This window comes from Alnus glutinosa, chromosome 7 (assembly GCF_958979055.1).
Source record: "Alnus glutinosa chromosome 7, dhAlnGlut1.1, whole genome shotgun sequence".
Taxonomy (NCBI): Eukaryota; Viridiplantae; Streptophyta; class Magnoliopsida; order Fagales; family Betulaceae; genus Alnus; species Alnus glutinosa.
The window spans coordinates 11,029,791-11,054,737 of NC_084892.1; the positions used below are offsets into that span (position 1 = coordinate 11,029,791).

A 24,947-nucleotide genomic window follows, 5' to 3' on the forward strand; every position below is an offset into this window, starting at 1 on the left:
GCATGATGTTTGACATCCTACAGGTGGTTTATTGGACACGTATGGTAACAGGGTTGGCTATGATGCAAGCCCATCCATTGGTCCAAAGCTTTCCTCTATCATTCGTTGTAGAGAATGGTATTGGCCTTAGGCTAGGTCTGATGACTTAGTTGTTATTCAAAGTTTGCTGCCAGATATTGAGATTGGTGAAGTTGATCAACTAGTCTGGGCCTCTAAGAGTGGTGAGTTCTCAAGTGCTAAAACTTGGGATAAGCTTAGAGAGGGGAAGCCGGTTGTGGATTGGTTTAAGATTGTTTGGTTCCCAGCTGCCATTCCTCGTCATGCGTTCTTCCTTTGGCTGGCTTTTCATGATGCTCTTATCACTAGGGAGCATATGTGTCGATGGGGTTATAATAGGGATTCTTTGTGTCTCTTTTGTCACTCTAAACAGGAGAATAGAAACCATCTCTTCTTTGAGTGTTCTCTGAGTAAGAGAATTTGGACTACTTTAATGGCTGAGTGTGGTGTAGCAGATCCTTCGGTGGTTTGGGAGGATGTTTCTCGGTGGAGTAAACAACATATGAGAGGGGAAGAGCTTGCGTGTGGTAGCTCTGAAGCTTTGCCTTGCAGCTAGTGTTTACAATCTCTGGATTCAGAGAAACTTGTTGCTGAATAATGGTACCCCCGGTCTGAGGATGCTCTTCTTTTCAAAATTAGATGGGAAGTGAAAGTTAGATTGATTTCAAAGTTTGTTTCAAAGTAGTCTTTGGAATTTGCTTTGTTTAATCTCTTTGGTGTTTAGAGCTGTGTTTGTTGGCTCTTTGTTTTGTTTGTTGTTTCCTCTGTTTGAGGAAGCTTTTGTGATTTGTGTTTGGTTCTTGATTTGAACAGTGTTTCAAGGCCTCTGGAGAGTTGTATTGTTGTGTTTGTGCAATAAAGCTTTTATTCATCCAAAATAATAAAAAATATATATATATTTGTATAAACACGACTTGACTTGTTAAGCTCATCTGTGTATAATCTATTACATATTCATACATGTGTATATCATTTGAAGTTTGACAATTATTAATGGCCCATTTGTATCCGTTGTGCAGGCCTAGTCCCATTTCATCTTTTCGTACTTTTTTAATTTTTACCCAGAATATTATATGTTTCATTAAGGCATGTTTGTTACGTGAAATGACTATTCTATTAAAAAAATGAATAGTTATTACTGGGAATGGAGAATGGTTGAATGTAATAGTTATTTATATTTTTCAGTTTGGTGACAACACATTTTTTTTAACTGAAATTGAATTAAAATTACTAAAAAAATTATTAATTATTAATTTATTTATCTCTTTTTAATTTATCTTTTTTTTATTAATATAAAAAAAACCCGTAAATCATAGGAATTCTGTTGAGGTGGCCAATGGATGGTTAGGCACCCCAAAATGGACCCTCGAGGGCCTCCGGCGATGGTGCAAACACCCCAATTTTTGTTGTGGGTGGTCGACCACCCAACAAAATTCCAACGTTTTTTTTTTTTTTTTTTTTTTTTTTTTTTTTAATTTTTTAATTTTAAGTTTAAAAGAAAAAAGAAATAGTGTTTTTTTTCTTTTGGAAAATGTTGCCTATTCCTCATTTTTTAGATCAATAGGTATTTCTATTCGTAAAGAAATAATTATTTTCATGAGGATAACTATTCTTAAGAATAGGTCACTACCGAATAAAAGAATAAGCTATTCTTATATTTCATTTTAGGGACTTATTTCGCTAACCAAAGAGCCTTGTAGAGTGTCTAGAAAAGGGGGAATATGATCCATTTGAAATGAAAATGGGTTATTTTACTGTTAAAATTTTATTTAACGGTGTATATTGTCACATTATTTAAATTTTTTAAATCATATAACATTATATATATGATCAAATAAAACAAAATAAAATCTTCACACTAATATTGCTTCACTCCATTTAAAAAATCCTTATCGGCTTCCTTTATGTCTTTTATTGCTTTTGTTACTATTTGGCTAGAGGTTTCTGTAGTTCTCCTCACCTTTGATGAGGTTTTATCTGTTGTCTTGTACGACTTATCTTGCCTGAAATTGCAACTCCAGTGTTTTGGCTTCTTCATTGCACCGTTCACGTTCGCCGTCGTCCTCCCCGCGTTGGTTGTCGTTTTGTTAAAGTTCTTAAATCTAGTTTTTTAGAAGTTAGATCTACGTTTCTTCGATGGTCCCTGCCTCTCACGCGTCTCTCCACCGCAGTCATTGGCGTATAAGCTACCCGAAGCTACAGGCCGCGTCTTCTTTTGCCTTTCACGCGCTGGAGCGTGGCTCCCACGTGCTGGAATGTGATTCTCACACGTCGGGGTGTGGAGCTCACGCGCATAAAAGCCGAATCATTCTACATGTATATTAAGTGTTCATCAAAATGTCCATTAAAAAATGAAGTGATATTCAAAATTACCATTGAGTATGTGATTAATCAAATGATAATTTTGAGTAAGTGATAATTTTAAAAATCACCCTCTTCTTTTTCTTTTTTTTTTTTTTTTTTTTTTTTTTTTTTTAATTTTTTTTTTTTATTTTATGTACACTTGATGTGCGCTTAATTTACCGTTAGAATTACTCGAACGACTAGCATGGCCCTGTGCAAGAATGACACAAATGGAGAAATGGTTCAAATCTTTTTCTCCGTTTTGACCCTAACCTGGCAAACCACTTTTACTAAAATCCCCTCGAATACTCCCTTTACCCACTAATACCCCTGCCGGCCAAACTCAACCAAGTTATGGTTCTGGGTTTTGTGTTCTCAATCGTTGGTTCTCGTCGTTTCACGACGTAGAAGCTGGTCTGCGGGCTTTAAAGACAATTTTTTTCGGTGTTTCGAGAGGTTTGTGTTCAATTTGGAGCCCTGCTGTCACTGTGATTGGGTGGAATTCTTCATTTTTTGGAACTCATGGCAAGCATAGAACTTGTTTGATGAAATGGGTGTGAGAATGTCGAATCTGATTCTTGTCATTATGCTTATTTCTATTGAACTGGGTTTGCTTGAAATATAGCTCATTGCTTGGTCTGAGGACTCAAATGCTTTCTTTTGTTTGTAATATATCCGAACTAGTCTTGCAGTTGTTGGGTGTCATTTCGTTTTTGTGGGCTATTGTTATTATAGTTTCCTTTTAGTTTTCACTTTTTACATGTAAATCGACGATTTCTCAACCATGAACTCGTGATTGCAGGGCTAAAGTCTTAATAAGAAACAGAGATGCCGCATAGAACACGACCTATGACGGCCCTTTTGGTGTTTACTGGACTTAATGTCGTTCTAGTGTCAACCATAACTCCTGTCTATGATTTCGTGTGCTTCCTTCCTTATTGGGAAAGAAGGTTATGTTATTTATAATCATTCTTTATTAGCTATTGTGGTACAGATTTGTGACCTACACAATTTACTGTTCTAGTGCTATAAACAACTTTCCTTTTTTTGTTTTTTCGGAACAGAGATGAAACGATTTTGGTTAATTGATAATACTTCTACATCCATCTTGGCACAATGTTATTCGTGCATCATGCCATGTCTTAGCAATATTTACTAAATTACATAATGAATAACTTCTTTTAACATTGACGGCAATTTTAAAAATATATGCATGCAGATCAAATGTATCTTGGGACTTAAGTTTGAGGGGTTTTTATTGGTTGTCTATAACTATATTTTCTTGTTTTGGTATGTAGCGCAGGTTTGAGGTTTTGGTGTAAAAGATTTGGGAAAAACCTTGGTAATTTTTGTTGACTGGTTGCAGAAGTATGGCGTTTTTACAGATAGGTCCACAATGGGCATGATGGGGTTAATAATTGTTTCATTTATTCTAGAAAAAAAGCTTTGAAGGCATTTGAAAATGTCTAACAATGTTCTTAATTCTACGAATTAGGCCTGTCCTATCCTGCATCTCAAATCAAACCATCTTACAGAATAAAAAAGTATTCGGAAATTGTTGGAAAAAATCTTATTTGGACAAATGATGTTCTGGGTATTTAACATGTACATTTTCTATAGACTTCAACAGCAAGCAGTTTAGTGCTAAAATGGAACAAAATTTAGAAGATCATGTAGTTGGAGTGCACTAAAGAGAAAATGAAAATCTTTGTTGTGAGATGTGTTGTGGGAGGATTAAATAGGAATGAGATCAAATAATATGAAATTCACTGTCGGGTGGTTTCAGAATTCTTGAGAGCAAAATGCTCATAAACAATACAAAAAAAGTGACGTTTCTTTTGGTAACTAAAGCAACAGCTTTCAAGATTTCTCATTGGTCCAAAATGCCTAAGGATAGCCTAGTTAATCTGTTGTAATTAAGGAATTTCAGGCCCATTGTGCATGTAAGAGTTCTCTATGGTGAAGTTAAGATCAGCTGGCATAATCATAGGGCCCTCCCTACTTCTTGCCCTTATGCTAGTATCCATGATCTGCCAGTCAGAGTAATATTGACTCGAGAAAAAGGGGTGGGGTGGGGGGGGGGGGGGGGGGGGGGGAGGAGAGAGAGAGAGAGAGAGTCTTGTGTGGGGAGTAACAACCCAAGGTCATTGCCATCGTCTCATTTTTTGGGTAATTTTGGTAAGGTTCTTCTTGGACTTGTGGTTTCATAAACAGATAAAGTCGAAAGCATGTGCTGGACTCTTTTTTTCCAGCTATAGAAATTCTTAGAACACATGAAGTTGAAAGCATGTCGTGGACTCCTTTTGTTTTAAGCATTAGACAATGCTTTGAGTCTCTGAACATACTACAACATGTATATCTGCTGGCACATTTTGAAACTGTTAAAAACTACAAACCAATGTAATTGTGTAGGTGGAAATTTGTTCTAACATTGGACAGTGCATGTCCTTATAGGATTTGGCGTGTCAAATGAAGAGCTTTGTCTATGCTTGATTCATTGATTCAGGTATCTGGTTGGCTATCCATCTTATTAACTTGTTGTCACTTGTCACAGAGAGAACAACGTCGTCAAGAACGTAAAGTTGTTTTAGCAAAGTGGTCCTAACCAAAATAAAAGGATCTATGAGGTAAGAAGGATAGAAGACAAAAAGAATCTTTCCATGAGTACCTATGATTTTCTCATTTAGATTCTGTATATTTTAGTATTGGGGTATGTGTGGGATAGCACATCAAGAAATCATGGTTGATCTGTCTCTATTGAACAGTTATCTTTCCTAGATGGTTGAAAGCTGCAGGGAGCTGAAATAAATCAATCTTGTTGTATAATATTTCCATTTCATCTAACCTAAGAATAGCATAGGCCGATATGGATTGCAGTTAGGAAGGTCCCCCTCCCCCCCCCCCCCCCCAAAAAAAAAAAATGAAAACAAAAACAAAATCCCACCTACCACACTACATTGAGCCACCCACTTTGTTCTGAAGTAAAAGAGAAGAATGTTATGAACTGAGCATAGTCAGGTTCGTGGTACTCAATAACTCGTCTTATACAGTAACTGTTTCTTTAATCAATGTAGGGGTGAGTAGGGCAAATTATGGAACTTCTTTGATGATATTCTTTCTGAATCTTTCCTTGTCGTAGGGCATATTGAACTTCTGAGGCTTTAAGACTTCCTCTATGTAAGATATCATAATTGGTTCATTTTTTATTGTTAAAATGCACATGCTAGATCATATAAAGATAAATATAATATGAACATGATGTCATATTCTGTAAACTAAAAGTGCAAAATAGGGATATTTTTCTTTTTGCCAAATCCTACTTAAAAGCAGCGGAAAAAGAAAGATACTGCGTTTTTCAGTATTCGCAATTTTTTTGCCAAATCAGATTTTCTGCGTTATCAAATCGCAATTTTAAAAAACCTAGTTTTTAAACGATTTATGTTCTGCGATTTAATTTAAAATTACACTTTTTGTGTACGAAATCGCAATCCTAAACATACCCTAAAAACTGATTCTTAATATTACGTCATCCCAATTATATTATAGTCGTATAAAAATCTAGTAAATAGTATCACTCCGGTAAGAGAGATACTGCTGATAAACTTGAATGATGAATAGGGGGCAAATTGAACAGAAAGTCATGGATATGGACACAGATTTTAGCGCCTATCTATCAATTCGGACCCACTCATTTGATCCTACCACACCAACCGGCAACCGGATCAATCTCGACCCGACTCGTACAATGCCCAAGTTCTAGTCCGTACAGACGTGCCTGGCAGCCACGTGTCCGTAATAATGCACGCTCGTGTGGCGGCGCGTGCGAGTGGGACGGTGATTGATTGAGATTAAATACAAGAATCAAATATTGGGACCGTAGCACTTGGTTTGATTCACGCTTTGTCATGTGCTCTCTACGATTCCCCACTCGCATGTGCACTTGTCCCTCCTTTGCTTTCTCCATCCGCAGCCGCCTCTTCCCCTGCTTCGCCGCCACAGCGTTACTCGTTCTGTTGCCTCATCACATGGCGAGATCATGTTGATTCTTTGCATCAAAGCCGTTCAAATTGATGTTGCCTTGTGGAAGTGAATCAGCCGTGAATGCTTATAACGCCTATCTTTTTACCCTTGTCAACTAATCTAATTCATTTAATTAAATGAGTTGAATTATACTTAACTTTTATAGTTTAAGGGTGCGTTTGAAATTGCAATTTCGTAAATAAAAAGTACGAATTTAAATTAAATCGCAGAAAATGAACGGTTTGAAAATTACGTTTTTAAAAAATTGAGATTTAAAAATGTAGAAAACTGATTTTTCAAACGGGGTGCTTTTTTGAAAACGTATAATTTTAAAAGTCTAACCTGTGATTTTAAAAATCACTTTTTCAAATCATACATTTTAAAATCAGTATTTTTAAAGCGCATTTTTTGAAATCGCAAATTCTAATGGACCCTTATATTCATTGTCTTGATACAACTCGAACCCGTCATGTAACATAAGGTCTGACAATTGTTGAAACGAACTGCAAATTCGACACAAACTCAACGCAAAATTAACAAATTAAGATTGAGGGGTCTGACTCGTTTAATTAGATAGGATGAATTAAAGTTTACCTATATAGGGTGTGCTTGGCATTACGATTTTGTAAACAAAAAATGCAATTTTAAACCAAAATCGCAGAAAATAATTCGTTTGAAACTGTATTTCTAAAAAATTGTTATTTAAAAACACAGAAAATACGTCTTTTCAAATCGCAGGCAAATTATACTTTTTTGAAAACACATAATTTTAAAGGTTAAACTGCGATTTTACCAAATATTTAAGTACATATCTTTAAAAATTATATTTTTAAGTCGCACACTTTGGAATCACTATTTTTAAAATCATAAATCCCCAAACAAATTCATAAAATCCAAATGTAACACGTACGCAAGCACAAATTACTATCCTAATGTGGATAGTTGGGATTAAAGCCAAACGAGTACGTAGCCGTTGGAACTATGTGCGTACGAGAGAGAGAGACAAGTCTTACGAAAACAATGGTCCCCCGGGCTTTGTCTTGAGTGGTAGTTTTTTCTTTCTTTTTTTTTTTTCTTTTTTTATTTTGGTAAGGATTAAATTGATATTGGTTATGGAGTAAAAGCCAAAGCCAGGATTTAGAAAACAAGATTGATGAGGCCATTCTTTTGTATGTCGTTTCTTTTCTTTGGTTGAGAATGAAAATTTCATTATTCGATTTATGGCTAACTTGAAAGTTGATGAAATGACTCCATCAATCATTCTAGATCCTTAGCTGGGTTTGCTCTTTGTCTTTTAAGGCCAGCTGAGAATCCACCTACATTATTAGGGGTTAACTTTTGTTGGCATGATTCGGAAATCAATTTTCATAGCTTGATTGTAAAATTAACAATAATAATAATAAGAAGAATAATATATCCCGGAACTCTTTACGTGTTTTCAAATTTTGCGTTTTAAACTTTAGTTTTCAATTTGGTCAATTTAATACATGAGTTTATAAAGATTTTAAAACCATTAATCATTTTTCCTCAAATAAATAACAAAAGTAACGTGAAAAGATAATTATATCCTTATCGTTAGAAAATAAGAACGAGTAAAAAAATTGTAAAAAATCAAAAATCAAAGGACTAGCCAAGAGCAACAACTATGTAAAATGTAATTAATACAAGTAAACGAAAGCCGCTTCTCTTTTTATTTTAGAGAGAGAAGCTATCCCCTTTTCTCTAAATTTTCCTCCTCCTTGTGAGGCATTCAACTACCTCAGATGAGTGCTCGAGGGAGGAGAGATGGATCATTTTCCTCCCCTACTCCCATCCTCATTCATCTTTTTATGTGCTTACTCAGTTTATCTTTGTTCTTATTTTAGTTTTTTTTGTTGCTATTCTTCTAAAAATAATGCAACGCCCGATTTGCACGTAGGATAAACTTGGAGTCCAGATCTTGGTTTTCCCAAACTAGATTTGTATGTTAGTCTCACTTGGCCTCTCTACTCCTCAACACTTCCCTTCGTGCCTTTGGGTGGCCCTCACACACCTGTGCGTGGATCTCACACTCCAACTTGCCGCCACTCATCTCCGTTGATATTGCTATTTTTGGTCTTTTGTTGTTTGATTTGTTTTTCTGTTATTGTTGATATGTTTTGTGGGTTATAGTCTTCCTGTACCTATGTGGTCTAATTTTGTTGTGAAAACTTCTGCAACCAGGGTTTGTTCCTCCTCCTTGACGGCTTGATCAGAACTCGACAATACTTCTCCTTTAACGGTTTCTTCCCCATGGTTATCGCAAATTTTAAGTGGGCGCCTGCTTCAAAAATTGTATTGTGCGGCTCATTTCTTGGTTTTTATACCAAGATACAAAGGACAGGGTTGGGAAACCTTAACTTTAAAATAAATAAATAAATAAATTCTATTAGTCTTAAAGTTACTATTATAAATCTATAATCTCACTCTTAATAGATGCCTAAATTAATCCTATAAAGGAATCATAGGACTAGTATATCATATGACACACTACCATCCCCAACTGAGGCAGGCTTGTGCCCACCTCAAGTTTTTTATTATTTTTTCTTTGATGTCATTCTTGTTGGTACAAAACAATTTAATCTAGAAGTCAATCAATTATTTCGTGCACGATTTAAAAGGGCCTCTATTGCTTTCTTAAAAAGAGAAGAATAAAAAAGAAAATGTGAAGAATTTGAAACCTTGGGTTCAAAGTTTCAACCCGGGTTGTTGATTCTATCCGTTCTTTAAAGCATTTCTAGGGATACTCTTTCCCTTCTTGATCTATGGTCCCCTCTTTAATTCCCCATTTCTTCTTCTTTCTTTCTTTCTGATTTTTTTTTTTAAAAAAAATAAAAATAAAAATCAACACACCTTCTTAAAAGTGTGTTCATTTTGAAATCAAATCGTAAAAAATGTCTAGTTTCAAATTGTGTTTTCTTAAAATTATGATTTGAAATCGTACAAATATTTACATTTTCAAATATTAGGCAAGAAAGTATTTTTCAAAATGTACGATTTAAAAAATTAAATTGCGATTTTAAAGGTTAAATTTTAATTTTACTAAAAAGTAATAATACTAAAGACTATTTTTTTTTATCTTTCTATTTTAACGGAGATTTTAAAAGCCACGTTTGCTTTAAAAAAAAATAAAAAATAAAAAAAAAAATATATCCCTACCATTATCTTTACTAAAATTTTTATTATATTTTTAAAAAATCGCATAACAAAACCGATTTCTAAGTCAAATCAATGAGATGTCCATCACATGCTCTATTCACTGTTCACCGTCCAAAAGCATATGATTAAATGCGGGTGTAGTTGATAAATGTACAAAGACGAAACAGACGAACATACTTTCCCGTATTACTAAAATAATCCTTTTCTCTCTCTCTCTCTCTCTCTCTTTGTAATCAAACTCTCACTTGCATTTAAACCCGCCTAAACCCCCTCTCTTAATCCAACCATATATATAAACCCGCACTCTCTCTCTCTCTGTTTTTCTTTGTTCCAGTCTTCCAGATATTTAGGGCTCACGCAACTGTTGTATGAGCAGGGGAGCACCAGATCTCTGATGTCGACCATCCACATTGGCGGCAACGGCGAAACGGAGCCGGCCAAGATGGCGCCGCTTCCGGCTTTGACCTCGTCGGCTTCGTTCAAGTCTCGAAGCAAGAAGCCCAACACCGCCGGAGCCGGAGCCGGAGCCGGTGGCGTTATCTCGCGAGGCGGCTCCGAAGTCGATGACATCATCACACTCTTGCACGGCTCCGATCCTGTCCGCGTCGAGCTCAACCGCCTCGAGAACGAAGTCCGAGGTTCCCACTCTCTCTCTCTCACTCTCTGTGTTTCTTCGGGTCACAAATTTCGCAGTTTGTTTCCGGAAATTTTTTGAATGCCCATTAGGCAGCTAGCTGAGGAGAAATGCTGTAGTGTCGTTGAGCTTAGTTAAAGATGGAAATATGCGATGGCACTAAATGGAGTCTTAATTAGTAAATTTTCCTCGAAACTATTTTTTTTTTTTGAAATTTAAACAAATGGAGGATTCAGATTTTTCGTTTTGGTTTCAGAATGTATTTCTAATTGTTTTATCAGTTGGCTATTCTTTCTTTCTTTTGTAACAGAGAAAAGATTTTCTGGAAAATTTTTCTCTAGACAAAACAAAGAGATCGAGTCTAAAGACTAAATGGACTTTGTTTTTGATAACCTTTGATTTCATGAAGTCAATTGTCTCCATCGAAAATAATGAAACGGACGGGGAAGATTCTGTTTTCTTCTTTTCTTAATTAATATATTGTCTGAATTTAGAGAAAAAATTTCGAATTATATGATATTTGTTTATAATTTGTTTTCGTTTTACATATATATTTTCGTAACTATTGTTAAAATTAGATTAAAAAAAAAAAAGTTCCTTGTGAGGTTTAGTGATGGTTGGGGGTGGCCTGAAGAAGTGATCAGGAATTAAACTGTGCCGAAGTATCAACCGTCTCGGTTCTCTCTCTCTCCCTCTCTCTCTCTCTCATACACACACACACACACACACACATTGGAGGGTTCATTGGGCTCATGTACTACACAACAGGTAGGACTCGATCCTGAGTTAGCTGACACCCAGTTTTGTGTTAACATCATAACAATTAACATCCGGATGACTTTTTTTTTTCCCCCACAAAAACATGAAATTGTGGTATAAAGAGATATCGTTAACAAACTATTATTGCAATGATGTATTCGGCTCTCTTATATACTTTTCTCGTACAAGGGCTTTGCTATTTTCTCTCTATAAAATTATTATTATTCATAAAAAAAAATAAAAAAATAAAAAAAAAAATAAAAATTATTGCAATGACATCATTCGTTTTCCTCAAACTTCATGGCAATAATGTTCTCCAAGATTTTTTTTGAGAACCAATAATTGCATTTGAAAGGGATGGACCATCAAGGCTAGATGCATGTCAATAAATGGTATATGGTGATGCTGGGAAAAATACTCCTTAAATGAAAAAGGGCGTATTTTTTACTTATCAACTAAGTGTAACCACCACTGCACGAGCCAACCAATCGATAGTTGAAATTTGTAGATAGTGACTAAACAAAAGAAACATAATTCCTTTCGATCAATATAGAACCATACTAATTGATTGAAATTGAACCTTACTGGTTGGAAATTACTCTTTATCTTTATCTTTAATCAAAAGATTTACTTATTTTTTAAAATTTTATTTACTTATTTTTTTTTAGTTTACATATTTGTTTTTCATTTTATTTACTTACTAATTGGAAATTACTCGGACAATTTCCTTTCAATTCAATCATCCTTTCTACTTATTAAAGAGGGTCAATGTCAAGGTTCGGGAATGCATTAGCCACATTTGTGTGATACTCCAAAAGTATTAGTCATAATCAAAGCTCTTGTAACCATTTATATAGCCCAGGCTCAACATGGTACACACCCTATTTTTTGTCATGACCTAAGGGCGTGGTAGCCACATCTGGTAATGCTCCAAAATAATTAATCATAATTAGAGCTCATCTTGATTGCTTTTTTGGTAGTCAAGTCAATCTGGTCTCTATAAAATGATTGCAATGACCTTTAGTTGTGGCTAGTCTCTCTCTCTCTCTCTCTCTCTTTTTTTTTTTCTTTTCTTTTCTTTTTGGAGTACCACCCAGATATGTTTTGTACATCCCTATGTCGTGATAGTTCATTTTGTTTTCAGGTCAAATTTGGATGTCCATGTTAACTAAGAGCAGGGCTTGGTTGAGTAGAATTCTGCAAAGGTGTTTTTAGGTCAAATGTCTGTGTTAACTAAGAGCAGGGCTCCTCTAGGCATTGATTTTAATTTTTTCATGTCTCTATATGTTATGTATGATTGTTGGGGCGACCAATATGCTCTCTGCTGCATGGACAATCATGCTAATGTTCAAATGTGAATTTCTGTGTTCCCAGCACTACTTAACTACTATCGTCAATCCAGCATTAAGTTTTTGTTTTTTGGTTGTTGAATGAGAGAGAATGCTACTAACATTTAGTTCTTTATAATATCAAATGTAAAATTGGATAAATTGTGGGTTTTGACTACATTTGCAGATAAAGATAGGGAATTGGGAGATGCACATGCAGAAATCAAATCCTTGAAAAATTCAGAGCGTCTCAAAGAGAAGGCAGTTGAAGAGGTGCTATTATGTTAATATGAGCTTTAAAGTTTAATAAATTTCCCATAGCATCTGCAGATGGAGCCTTTTTCACTTCATTGTCAACTTCCAATACTCTATACTCCTTATTGATAGTATAAGATGAATTATATAGCTTTTCATTGTGGTGAACTTTCTTCGTTGATGAAAGTTACACTGCGGTGCTCAGAAAAAAAAAGTTACACTTCAGAAATAAGTAGATGCTATTACCCCACTGCTATATTTTGGACGAAGTGAGCATAGGAAATGAAACTTGTTGTCTAATCTTTGTTCTTGCATGCTGGGATACATACTAGAATAGATTAACAACATGACTTTTGTCAGTTTGCGAGACTTGATGTCTTCCAATTCTTTTTCTTGTTGCTTCATCAGATTAACAACATCTAATGCTGATGGTGTGCGTGCCATAAGATGTTCAAATTCAAAAAAGTCCAGGAGTTTCCTTTTTTCCTTTTTGCTGCATAGTAAGAACATACAACGCTATGAAAGGTGGAACCCGCACATACACTCTTAAAGGACAGCCTTACTTTCAGAGGTAGCGCGAAGCTGTAAGTAGGTTAAGCACACATGAATCCAATCAATGTGGGACAATGCTGGGTCCTTGGGTGTAGGAGTGTCTCTAGGTAACGACGAAGTCGTTTCTTTGGTTGATTTTCAAATGGGTGTTGCTGGTGATGTGGCTGTTTTTGAGGCACTGAAATGGGTGATTGTTCTGAGGGGTGGGAAGGAGGCTTTTGTCCCTGGTTTAAACCCTCAGGCCGTAGTTCTTTCTCTTGCATTGAGGGGGGGAGGTTTGTTGCATGGATCAGGATCAGGAGTTGGAGGGCGTGGCCCAGCTGGAGGTATGTGGTGCAAGGAATGGCCTGCCCCGTGGCGTAGCTCACACTACCCCAAACCAACCTCTTCTTAGCTGGTGTGGAATCAACGAGGTTGATAATTCGGCCTCTGCTGTAGTTCCCTCTATGGTTGATCATGAAGTAGAGACTAGTCGCTCTAGAAAGGAGATGCCTTCTTGTCCAGAATTGAGGGCTTTGGAGGGATGTGGTCTAGAGTGTGAGAATGATGTGCCGGATTTGGATAACTCTCCTTGGGGCGCTGCTTTTTTGAGTCGCTTAATGTTTGCCCTCCAATAGCTTCAGAGGAGATCGATTTTTTTGAGCAAGAGACGCTGAGTGGGTAAAAAAGAATATCAAAGGTTTTGGTAGATATAAGGGTACTCCTTGTGAAAAAAATTGAAAAGGAGATTATGGCCCTTTTCGCATCTATTGAAGCCAGCCGCAATAGGGATGCTTTGAGCAATAGTTCTTCTAGCTCTTACTAGTTGGTTTGTAAAGGCAGCAAAGAATCGAAAAGGTTGAAGAGGGCGGGTGTCTTATGTTCCCTTATGAAGCCGAAAAAATTATTTCTTGGAATGTGAGAGGGTTGCACGATGTGGATAAATGTATGTGTATTAGAAGTCTCATCAGATTACGGAAGGCTGACATAGTAACCTTAGAGGAGACTAAATTGGAGCAGATTTCCAAGAGTACCGCACAAAGTTTGTGGGGTGGTCAACATTTAGATTGGTGTCAGTTGGATTCTAGGGGGGGCTTTTGGTGACATTTTATTGATCGGGGATGGGAAAGTTGTGGAAAAAATCAAAGAGTGTGTGGGTAACTTCTCTACAGCTTGTAAATTCAGAAGTGTTAATGACCAGTTTGAGTGGACTTTCACCAGTGTTTATGGTCCTAATTCAGATATTGACAGTTAGTTGCTATGGGAGGAGCTGGCAAGTTTGATTAGTTGGTGGGATTTACTTCGGTGCATTAGGGGTGACTTTAACGTCCCGCTTTCCTAGTGAGAGATTGGGGGCCAGTTTCTCTCTCACTATGGAAGAGTTCTTAGATTTTATCATTGAGCAGGGTCTTATGGATATCCCTCTCCAGGGTGGGAACTTCACTTGGTCTAATAATCGTGATTTCCCTTCGTGGTCTAGAATTGACAGGTTTCTCATCTCTCCCGAGTGGGAGGCTCACTTCCCGAATGTTGTTCAGAGCAGATTACCCTAGATTCTTTCAAATAATGTTTCTATTCTTCTTGATTATGATGAATTTCAGAGGGGCAAAAGTTATTTTAAGTTTGAAAACATGTGGCTGAAAACAGACGACTTCATTGAGAAGGTGAGGCACTGGTGGAGCTCCTATTGTTTTCAAGGTTGTCTTACAAACTAAAAGATCTAAAAGTTGACTTAAAAATGTGGAATGAAAAAAGAGTTTGGTAATGTGGAGAAAAAAAAAGGGCTCTTCTTGATTATATAAAAGGATTGGATGTGCTCGAAGAATAGAGACCTCTTTCTATTGAGGAGAAATTGAGGAAGGATGTGGCTACGGTTAAGTTGGAGAAGACTATTCTTTTGGAAGAGGTGAGTTGGAGGCAAAAGTTGAGGGCGTTGTGGTTAAGAGACTATGATGAAAATACCAAGTTCTTCCATTGTGTTGCTAACTCTAATAGAAGATGTAACATTGTGTATACCCAATAAGCAACAGCCGAGTGTGCTAGCGCGAAAGCCATTGTGCTAACGAACAAGCAATAGTTTGAGCTGCTAGAAAGTCGTTGCGCGGGTAGAGAATTTGGTTATCAATGATGATATCTCCTCTAATTCGGCTGAAATTAAGGACCATATAGTTCAAATTTTCACTTAGCTCTATATGAGAATGAAAATTGGTTTCCGGATTTGGATGGTATTCCTTTTCACTCTATTAGTGAGGAGGAGGCAGAATGGGTGGAGCGAGCTTTTGAGGATATGGAGGTTTTTGAGGTGGTGAAAGACACGAACAGGGATAAGGATTCAGGTCTAGATGGTTTTTTATGGCATTCGTCCATGCTTTTTGGGATTTTATCAAAGTAGGTGTGACAAAAGCCTTTCTTGATTTCCATGAAGTGTGATAAGCTTGAATGCTACTTTCATTACTCTTATTCATAAGAAAGTGGGGGCTGATGAGGTCAAAGACTTTCGTCCTACCATGTGGTGTCTATAAAATTATTGTTAAGGTCTTGGCAAGATTAAAAATTGTTTCGGAGAATATCATTTCAAAGACTCGGAATGCTTTTATCAGAGGTTGTTAGATCTCAGATTCTGTTTTCATTGCCAATGAATGTTTAGATAGTCGTCTCAAATCTGGCGAGCTAGGAGTTTTAATTTGGACTTAGAGAAGGCTTATGACCATGTATAGTGATGAATTTAACTTTTAAAAATCAAAGGGTTTTTTTCTTTTCATTTATAGGTTTGTCTTTTTCTTATTGTATACTTTTCGTGTATGTAAGTTTTTCCTTCTAATAAATTATTATTCATATAATATTTGTAGGTTTGTCTTTCGGACCCAAGGACCAACTATTATCTACTATAGTAAATATATCATAGTTAGATGTACATTATTGTTCAACTGTCACATTGTGGAAGAAGAATAGTGAAGGTTTAATTATTTTGGGTTTTGGTATAACTTTGTTACATTGTCTAGTTTAGCCATCGTGAGGTTGCTTGTGCCATTTGGAATGTTTTCTTCAGTCGATTTGGGCTGTCTTGTGTTATGCCTAGATGAGTAGTTGACTTGTTAGTAGATTATCGACAGCAATCTAAGTTTTGTTGTGTTGAAGATGATGCCTTCATGCCTTTTGTAGTGTAAAAGAGAAATGAATGATAGAAGTTTTGAGGACACTGAGAGAACTTTGGAAGATATTAAGTCTTTAGTTTTCAACACCTTGTATTTTTGAACAACTGCTTTTGTTTAGTTATCATGATTTTCTTGTTCTTTTTATTCCTACTAGCTAGGTGGCTTCTCTCGTTTACTTCCTCAGTACCTGAGGGCGTCTTATGCTTTTAATAATATCTCGATTACTAATTAAAAAAAATCGTCTAGTTTATCTATGTGGAAATCAGTTATAAGTTGATCGCTCCACTGATATCTGATTTCAAATCCTCATAAAATGTTCATTAGAAAAATAAAATTCCTCAAAAACTGTATTTCACTAATTCGCTTCATAGGCTATTCATTGTAGACATATCAATGGTGCTAATGGAATTTCATCTCACAAAGGTGGCATTCAAAACACACACAAAAACATATTGGGTTTGTTTGGAAACACTTTTTAAAGGGTGTTTTTTTTTTTTTGTTTTTTCGTTGTGATGTGATGTAAAGGTAAAAGTGGTTTTTTTGTATTTTGTGATTTGAGTTATTTGTTAATGTGTTTGCAACCTTAACAAGCATTGCCAAATGAGAGCCCATTATATTTTCATTTTTTCAGAAAAATTATAGGTAGAAGCATTATAAAAAGTCAAGCTGTATTTCATGAAAATTAGCAAAAAACAAAAAAAATCCAAAAACTTTTCTTACTTTGTAGTATGAATTTCAATCTGTTGTACTAATGAGCTCTAGCTCAAATGGTACTTCCTCCCTTTGTAGCAAGGTGGAGGGTGAGGTCGTGGGTTCATGTTCCACCAAGTGCATGTGTAACTGACCAATCAAAAAAAAAAAATCAATCTGTTGTCCTTTTTTTGACCAAAATCATTGGAAATCGTTTCAATCTTTTCGTTGGAAAGAAAAATTCATTGGTGATTGTTTCAATTATCACTAAGAATACCAATATTTTCATTGTTGTATGAACAGCATTAAAAGAAAATTCACGTTTCTTTATCTTATAGAAACGTTATTGATGCTCGACAGAGATAACAATGTATCGACAGATATTTAAGTCCATTCATATACAGAGGTTTCTCATTATTATCTTTGTTTTTAACAATTTCAGCTGACAGATGAGCTAAATAAAGTGGATGAAAAGCTTAAAGCGACTGAAGCTCTTCTGGAGAGCAAGGTACTGTTTATGTCTCTCCTTGTTTAATTAAAGTTATTATTTTTTGAAACTAAAAAAATAGGAAGTCATTTTTGTTTTCACAACAATGCGTATACCATTACTTGCAGAACCTTGAAATCAAGAAGACAAATGATGAGAAAAGAGCTGCTTTGGCTGCACAATTTGCTGCTGAAGCCACACTTCGAAGAGTCCATGCTGCACAGAAAGATGATGAAATGCCTCCCATTGAGGCCATTATTGCTCCACTGGAGGCGGAGCTTAAGCTGGCCAGGCTGGAGGTAGAATTTCTATCTAACTTCGTAATTCATGACTTCTTTCTGTTGTTTCTCGTCATAATGTTCTACTTAAAACTGTCAAGTGTCATCCATTCGTATAGATGAACACCTCAAAGAGTAATGAGATAATTTTTTTCTACCTGTGCATGATGTTTTGGTCTTTAGGTAGCAAAGTTGCAGGATGACAATAGAGCACTTGATCGGCTTACTAAATCCAAAGAGGCTGCTCTTCTTGAGGCTGAGAGAACTGTTGAGATTGCTTTGGCTAAAGCATCCTTGGTTGATGATCTGCAAAACAAAAACCAGGAGCTAATGAAGCAGATTGAAATATGCCAGGTTTTTCTCTCATCTAAAGTTGTCTCTTTCAGAATGTCCATGTGAATGAAGGCATGCACTTGAGGTACCAATGTGTGGCGTAGACAGTTTGATTTGACATGACTTGCTCGCATATCAGGAGGAGAACAAAATCCTGGACAAAATGAATAGGCAGAAGGTTGCAGAGGTTGAAAAGCTAACCCAAACTGTTCGTGAGCTTGAAGAGGCTGTTTTGGCTGGTGGGGCCGCTGCTAATGCTGTGCGTGACTATCAACGAAAAGTGCAAGAGATGAATGTAATGACTCTTACTATTGGAATTTTGAGATCTTCCAAAAGACAACTGTTAGTTGGTTTGGGTGTGTTAGGAATACTCCAAATTGCTTCTAACCTTCAAGCTTGTATAGGAGGAGAGAAAAACTTTAGAACGGGAGGTAGCTCGAGCAAAGGTTAATGTGAATCGTGTCGCCACTGTAGTTGCAAATGAGTGGAAAGATGGCAATGACAAAGTGATGCCCGTTAAGCAATGGCTTGAAGAAAGAAGATTTTTTCAGGCATGTTATTAGTTCAATGCCACCTTATCATGTACTTCAAAGTTTATTCCTTCAAATACCTGAATAATGAGGGAGTATCATTATTGCAAGTCACTGTCCAATGGATTTTTCTGCTATGCATATTCTTGAAACACTTCATTCTGCTATTAGTTTGTACTTCTTGTATTGCTTGTTTGATTGAATAATCCTGAGAAAGGAATTACCTTATTAATATGTGCTTAGGCTTATCATCTTATAACCATAGGTAACCTGGGATTCTTTCATGACACTTGGAAGAAAGAGATATACTACAATCTTGTCATGTCTGTTATATGTTATTTTAGTTTATACTGCTGAGTACACAGAAACCAGGATGTTAAAACAGTTCTCCATCAGGAAATGACTCTGGGTGATATATAGCTAGATTGCTTGTGTGAAATATAAAGTAGTGTTTCAAGGTACATAGATGCTACAGAAAACTGAATGTTATTGTTTTGGACTAGAATGAAATTATAAGGTATTATGAAAAGTAAATATAGTTTTACATATCTCTGTAGGGAGAAATGCAACAGCTTCGGGATAAACTCGCAGTGGCTGAGCGCACTGCCAAGGCAGAAGCGCAACTTAAAGTGAGTAAAATAACCTGTTAACATTACTCCCTCGTTTTGTTGCTTAACAAGCATTCTTAATTAGTGATTTATTACTTGATTTCTCAGGAAAAATACCAATTGCGGTTCAAGGTTTTGGAGGAAAAGCTTAAAGCATCTAATGGAAATTCCCGCATTGCCTCGGAAGGAAGAAGCATAAGCAATGGTTCATCAAGGCGTCAGTCTATTGGTGGAGCAGAGAGTTTCTCTAGGTCATCCTCCAATGGGTATCTATCAAAGAGAACTTCAAATTTGCAATATGGGTCTCTCAGATCCAACACTGCTAACACATTGTTAAAGCACGGTAAGATCTCACCTAGATCATTTGATGGTGGTAGTAGATCCTTGGACAGAGATAAGCTGATACCAGATGCAAGTGGGAAAAATGGTTTGCCCACTAATACCCGTGATCAGACCGTAATCAGTGAAACAAATGGTACACATGAGGAGAGTGCAAATGGGATGCCAATTGAGAAAACCAAAACAGAACTTGAAGATTATGTTTCTGGAATACTGTATGATATGTTACAGAAAGAGGTCATATATCTGAGAAAAGCTTGCCATGAAAAAGATCAGACACTCAAGGACAAGGATGATGCAATTGAGGTTAGACACTTAACGAATTTGTTTGATTTTGCAGCCTCCTCCAATCCCCTTTTGGCTCTTAATGTAATCTGTTGTTTAGCAGATGTTGGCAAAGAAGGTTGATACATTGAACAAAGCAATGGAAGTTGAGGCCAAAAAGATGCGAAGAGAAGTAGCTGCCATGGAAAAGGAAGTTGCTGCTATGCATGTCGGCAAGGAGCATGATCGGAGGACAAGGCGCATAAGCGCTCCAAGGGGAGCTGTAAATAGTTCTCATTTAACTTCTGCAAGGTAAATTTCTTTACAAGTAAAAATTAAATTTGAAGTGGCTCTCTCCATGCGTGTATGACAGACATGCACACATGCAAAGAGATATTGATACTAATCAGTGTTAAAATGGTTGGCATAGAGTGAAAGCAGCAGGCTGCTTTGCAGGCCCATTTGGAGCTTGTAAAGCATCTTTGATGCTTTTGAAAGCATTTAGGTTGGGTTTTCATAAAACGTATATCAGAATATTTTTTGACACCAGGTTGATATGTTTGATTTCTTTAACTAGTGGTACAATTAATTTCTGATTGCCACAGTATTTATCTCGGCTTTGCACGATATTTGATATGTCAAGCGAGATTCAAACATATTGTCTTGATTTTCTCCCATGGTTGGATATGCTATTCTTTTACTTGTATGATAAAAGACTAAAATCGTAAGAAGTGAACATCCAAAGTGATGGTTTTGTAGAAAAATTGTTACAAATGATAGCAACTTTTATAACGATTCTTTAATCCGGGGGAGGAACTGGAAATGCGTCTTTCGAACGTTTAAGCTATGTAATACGATATATTAACACTTTATGTTTGTCGAATGTTATATTAGCTCTATGTGTAGAGCTGTATCTTCTTTCCGTGTCTCCAACTTTTGGGATGTTGGCTTGTCCATATTACATTGCATCTGTGCTGCATGTCCATGTCTGTGCTTCAAAGGTTTATGGTTTAAAACTTTGGCAAAACATTTTCTCATGGCGATTATCACAAATTTGCTCAACATGCAAGATTTTCCAATATATAGAGAACTTCTAATAGAAAATTACGATAATTTCTTTAACAATCAAAATTTGCTTCATATTTCAGGAATGCACGAAACTAATAGGCAACTGAAATTGCTTCAGGTCTGCAGTCAATATAATTGTATGGTTATGTCTTGATTTTTTGCCCCTCTCCCTCTCCATCTAGTTAAACTGGCTCATCCAGGTTGTCAAATCAAATTGTAAAGAACTGACTCAAGGTTTTTCAGGAATTCATCCTGTCCTGTATATTTGTTGTACTAATGTTATTACCAAGAAATATCAAGGGTGCCAAGGAATTGCTTAAAGGAGGTATGTCAGATAAACTACTTACAACCCCCCCCCCCCCCCCCCCCCCCCCCCCCCCGCCTTCTCCAATTGTATGAAAGAAAGTTTGAAATGATTATAGAAGTCACCTTTTACAACAACTGTATATTGTTTTTGTTTTGTTAACTTATAAGATCTTTACAAGTTTACAACAACTGAAGAAATTTGACAATTGGTTGATTGGTAGTTCGGAAAAAGGAGATAAATTGGATTGTCATTTGATTTTGCTTGCCTGATTAAGGATAGATTGCCTCCTGTGCAATCTATTGGATTGGAAAATAAGTTCCTAACAAAAATTCTTTCTTCTTCGGTGTTGATTATAACATGGTTCTTTAAAGCAAGATGTTCTTGATTTACTGCTTTGTGAGTCTTAGAGCCTATTTGGTATTGCGTTGGGAAATAGAGTTTTCCAAGTCAAAAATAGGGTTTTTTATTTTATTTTATTTTTTAAAAGAAAAAAGAAAAGAACTTCATTTTTAAGCTTTTTCCAAAAGTGTGTTTTGGCCATTTTTAGAGTAAAAAAGTTAAAGAAGTACTTTTGGAGGGTTTATTTATTTATCATTATTATCAAACATACAAGCTTTTTATTTGACACAAATTTTTAGATATTAGAAATATTTTTTAAGCTCTCTAACGCAATTTCAAGCAAGCTCCAAATATATGACCATTTTTTTTTGCATTTTGAACTTGTATATTTACGAGTAATACTAGAAATTTATTGTCCCTTAAAAAATGAGATAGTTTTTAAAATCACCATTAAGCTTGTGATTTATCATTATCAAATTTTGATTAAATAGTAATTTTAAAAGTTACATCATTTTTTTAGGGACAAAAATGATATTTTAGGAACTTTTAAAATTACTTTATATTTACCGGTTAGGTTCAGAATTTCCTTCTCAAATTTGGGAATGCGAGCTTAATCAATTAGCCCCTGAAATTCTCACAACCAGTCGGTTAAACACTTAAACTTAATCTGTGATTGGTACAAAGAAAAAAAAGACGATCCATCTCATAATCATTATTATTATTGTTATTGTTATTATTGTTATATTTGACATTTGGTATAAATGCTGTTGAATGCTGGCGAACTAATTTAAGTGCCATTCTAAACGTAATCTATTCCCAAGAAGAAACATTCATTTGTCCATTCTTGTAGACATTATCATTATCAACGAGGTGAATAGCTAATCAAACATAAAGTAGTGTATGGACAAGTGTTTGGCAAATGAGCCCAATGCCTCAACCCTCAAACTCTTTTATCCTGGGTTCTTTCAATCCGTGAATGGTCTGGTCTATTGGGTGGCTTCACTGGCTTGGATGTCACTAATTCGGGGATGGCTTACCTATTTTGTTTTTGTTTTTTTTGTATTTTTTTTTGGTTTTTCATTTATTTTTAACCAAAATGGCCAACTATATTTTTTTAAAAAAAAAATTAAAAACCTTTTACATGATTAAAAAAAAAAAAATCAAAATCAAAATGCATCCGTTGGTGAATAGTGTCACGCTATATGTGGGTTGACACTGTTCACCAATGCATCTTAGGGTCTTTGGCAAATATTTCCAACTCCCTCTCTATTTTTTCACTTCTCCCAAAAAAGTCAAATCCAAAATATTATTATTTTTTTTTCCACTTTTTATATCACATTAATAATTTTTTTATTACTACTCAAATAAAAAAACCCACTACAAAACAAAACATTTTTACTTTTTTATAAATCAATTCCAAACTTTTATATACTTTATATCACATCAATCACTTTTTACTACTTAAGAGCATCTGTATTGAACTTAGCATTTCAAACATTTCACCAAATTTTGGTGAAACTTTTCAAAAGCACAATTACATTAAGCTCTCCATCCTTTCACCAAAATACTTATTGTCAGAATCATTCTCTAGATTTAACGCCCAAAATCTCCATGTTATTCTATTTTTTATTATTTTTCTCATTCTCGTGCCTTTCTTCACCTTCTTCCCACAAGATCTCTGTCCATTTCCTTCGCATCAAGCCATCAACGAAAGGAAGCAACCCACTGATTTTTCAGGCACTAGGCCAACTTGCACAGGCTACAAGGTGGGCTTTGGATGGACGAGATCGAGCTTGACACCGACAACGCAATCGGTGACAGAGCTATTGACGACGAATATTCCAACCTCAAAAACCCTAACTTCACCGATAAAATAGGCAATAAGCAACCGAATTTGATCCCGAATTTCCCTTCCCAAAGTTGATTTAGGGTCTACACTTGCCGCAAGCTCAAATTCGTTAATGGGTTCACAAAGAATAAGTCTTTTGGCGATTTGGGTTTCATGGTTTGTGGCCTTGACGATTTGGGTACCCACCATCTTTCACATGCTCTGTTTTCATCGTTTGGTTGTTGAGAAAAAAAGAAGGAAAATCCGAGTGATTGTTGGTAGCAGTGTTCGAGTGGGAAATGTGGGATCTAGGTTCTGAGTTTTCTTTTCTTTTTTTCCTTTTCTTTTGATTGCTGCTTGTCTTGATCGGTGGGTTGTAGGGAGATTCTTGGGAGAGATATTTTCTTACTTTGATTTTTTTTTTTGTTGATTTGAGATCGAAGCTGGTGTTTGAAATTGTGGGTTTTGAAATTGAAATGGTGTAATTTTGAGATTTTGGTTCTGTGTGTAGCTGATTGTAGTGGGATTGTTTTTGGTAGGAAAATCTGATCTTCATACAATTAAATTGGTTGGTGTCAAAACTAATAAAAAAAAAAAAAAAATTAAAATAGAGAAATATTTACAGAGTTTGATGGATGAAGTTTTTAAAAAATAAGAGATAAAATAAAAAAAGTAGATTGTTTGAGTTAAATTTGGAGAAATTTTGGAGAGCTTGATACAGATGTTCTAACATAAGCGTAAAAAGGGGATTCACAATGAGTTCTTTAAAATTTCTCTATATTTAACTTTAAAAATTTACTCTTATTGATTTAGCCAATTACTCTTTAAAGTTATTGAATAACAAACTCTTTAAATGTTTATTTACTTTAAATAAATACTATTTTTTTTACTGATAAAGTTAATTATTAAAAGCATTCGATGCATTAAATTCAAGTCAAGTCATTCTTAAAAAATAAAATAAAAAACAAAAAATTCAAGTCAAGCCAAACTTTTGAAGCATTCAACACAAAAGATAATATTAAAAAAACTTTTAACATTTTTGAGATTTAGGCTGTGTTTGTTTTGGGTTATTTTCATTGTTCACAATTATTATAAAATTGAATAATAAATGACTGATTAAAGTGATTTTTAAGATGACAAACAAAACTCATAAAATAGAATTTAATCAAACCAAACATGCCAATAAGAAATTCTTACTTTTATCTTCAATTTTTGGGCACGAATTTTTCTTTTGGGCCTACGCATGGATAAATAGTTTAAAGTTCAGCACTTTGTTTTTCCATCTAAAATTGGGCTTTGCAGTTTGCAATTGGGTATATATGCATCCGTAGGGTTTGATATTGTAACTTCCATATTGGCTGAAGTTGATAATCTCCCCAGTGATCGGATCGAATTTATTTAAAATCCTTGAAAATCTTCTGTTTACCATCTAATTTTCCATTTAATAATAACAAATGAAAGAAGTAGGGATTCAATAAAGATGATTCCCCCCCCCCCCCCCCCCTCTTAAATTAGGTTAGTTTGATTTTGTCATTACATTAACTATAAGGGATGCAACACCTTTTAAACCATGAATTCAGATATGAAACCAACCGGAGACGAGCCATTTAATAATAA

The 24,947-nt window shown here is 35.6% G+C and overlaps 1 protein-coding gene and 1 long non-coding RNA gene across 2 annotated transcripts; both read left to right on the top strand.

Moving 5' to 3' along the window:
- The first annotated feature begins 2,602 nt into the window (after positions 1 to 2,602).
- On the top strand, positions 2,603 to 3,504 carry LOC133874227 (uncharacterized). The gene is made up of 2 exons (XR_009901225.1): positions 2,603 to 2,856; positions 3,203 to 3,504. It is a non-coding gene; the product is annotated as an uncharacterized LOC133874227 (long non-coding RNA).
- Positions 3,505 to 9,827: 6,323 nt separating this feature from the next.
- LOC133874033 (microtubule-associated protein 70-1-like) lies at positions 9,828 to 21,177 on the top strand. Its single transcript, XM_062311862.1, has 11 exons — positions 9,828 to 10,235; positions 12,506 to 12,591; positions 17,392 to 17,457; positions 17,565 to 17,735; positions 17,898 to 18,068; positions 18,187 to 18,342; positions 18,452 to 18,598; positions 19,135 to 19,206; positions 19,294 to 19,830; positions 19,913 to 20,100; positions 20,937 to 21,177. The coding sequence occupies exons 1-11, from the start codon at positions 9,992 to 9,994 to the stop codon at positions 20,950 to 20,952; spliced, it is 1,854 nt and encodes a 617-aa protein (XP_062167846.1). The 5' UTR covers positions 9,828 to 9,991; the 3' UTR covers positions 20,953 to 21,177.
- The last annotated feature ends 3,770 nt before the right edge of the window (positions 21,178 to 24,947 follow it).